The 1,777-nt window shown below is 35.8% G+C and overlaps 1 protein-coding gene across 1 annotated transcript in view; it reads left to right on the forward strand.

Moving 5' to 3' along the window:
• The window catches only part of FOLH1B (folate hydrolase 1B), a 121,810-nt gene that overhangs the window by 89,974 nt on the left and 30,059 nt on the right, over window positions 1–1,777 (forward strand). The window contains 1 exon segment of the mRNA XM_007938087.1: window positions 1,333–1,396. Within this exon segment, the coding sequence (XP_007936278.1) occupies window positions 1,333–1,396 (64 nt within the window).

A 1,777-nucleotide genomic window follows, 5' to 3' on the forward strand; every position in this document is an offset into this window, starting at 1 on the left:
CAAACCAGTGAGGACTTAATTCCTACCACAGAATATTTACTGAAAAACAAAAACCCACTGCCCTAAAGTTGATTCCAAACCATAGCGACCCTCTAGGACAGAGTAGCACTAACTACCCCATGGGGTTTTCAAGACTGTAAATCTTTGTGGAAGCAGACTGCCTCATCTTTATCCCAGGACACTGCTGGTAGGTTTGAACCACCTGCTTTTTGGTCAGCAGCCAAGTACTTTAACCACTGCACTACCAAAGCTCTTTATGGGTTGTGCTGTCAGGACTGGGATTCAAACCCATATCTACAAGGGGGACAAGTGACCTAAATGCATTGGCTTAGACCACTTGGTCATCCTGACTGCATAGAAACAGTAACTGTAAATATTTGCAAAGTTAATATTTGTTCCACTAACTTATATTTATTTTACTCCTATTATACTCCAGATTTCTATTGTCTTTGTAAAAAAATAATATTCCTGTAGACCTACTTGAAACTTTTGCAAGAAAATATTTAGGCTATTGTCAGTAAGAGCCTAAATACATTGAGGGTGTGATTTGTCTATTTCAATGTTGTACTTTTTATTCATCATTCAACATTGCACTTTTTTTCCACTTTCTTTTTACAGTCAGAAAGCTTAGAAAATTACATGTTTTGAAGACTCAGAATCCACAATGACAACTCAAAAAAAAAAAAAAACCAGTTCTAAAAATATGCAGTTATCAATTTGACCAATAGGTGGTACCATCTTACAAGAGATTGTCTTGGTACTTGACTCAGTTTCAGGATATAGACACAATTTAACTTCTTATATTTTGTAATAAGTTAAATTTTATAATAAGGAGCTCTTGTGGTGCAGTGCATAAGGCATTTGGCTGCTAACTAGAAGGTTGGTGGTTCAAACCCACCAGCTGCTCTGGGGAAGGAAGATGAGGCAGTCTACTTCTATGAGTTGGATATTTTAAATAGCTCATTCCCTGTGAATTAGGCAAGATTCTTTACTTCCTGCAAAGTTTCTCAGGTCACTCATGTTTGCTAAGAAAATTTTGTTAAAGGTATAGTATGGTTAAGAAATCAGCTCCTTTTCTATTTACTGTATTAAGGAGGTAGACGGTTTCATCTTAAATTTTGATCTTAAAAAGTTTTAGATGTAATTCCTTACCAATAATTTTTATTGAAATTCTTGAAAGATAGTTCTTTTGGAAATTTTATATGTTAAGTTGTGGTTTACTTGGGACAACCTAATTTAGAAATCTGTACATAGTGAATTTAGAGGTGAATTTTGGGGGAGGGGGAAGCAGTATGGTTGTATGTTTATGTTTTTCTTTCTTTTTTGTCATAGGAAAATTCCAGACTCCTTCAAGAACGTGGTGTAGCCTATATTAATGCTGATTCTTCTATAGAAGGTGAATATTGTTGGTCTCAGAGGATAAGATGTGATTATGCTAGTAAGAGCCATTTAGTTCATAAATTATGCACTGACAATGCAGGCAAATCTGCTATGTGGATAAGGAATCTACCGATTTTTTTTTTCTTCCCACTTGCTTTGCACTCTAATATGCTTCATCAGTCAGATTATCTTGAATGTCATAGGGATTCAATAGATACCTACTGAGGGACTTCTGGAAAGATAGAGGAATAGGCAGACAAGCTACACAGACCCTCTTCAACAAAGAAAAGAAAAACCAATTGACAGAGATACAGAAGATAATCCTGAAGCCCTGAGCTTTGAAAGGAACTATACAGAAATGGATTAGCCACCAACTAGTTGAAAAACCTGAACGAAA

This window comes from Orycteropus afer, unplaced genomic scaffold (assembly GCF_000298275.1).
Source record: "Orycteropus afer afer isolate SDZICR_OR568_19922 unplaced genomic scaffold, OryAfe1.0 scaffold00047, whole genome shotgun sequence".
Classification (NCBI taxonomy): domain Eukaryota; kingdom Metazoa; phylum Chordata; class Mammalia; order Tubulidentata; family Orycteropodidae; genus Orycteropus; species Orycteropus afer.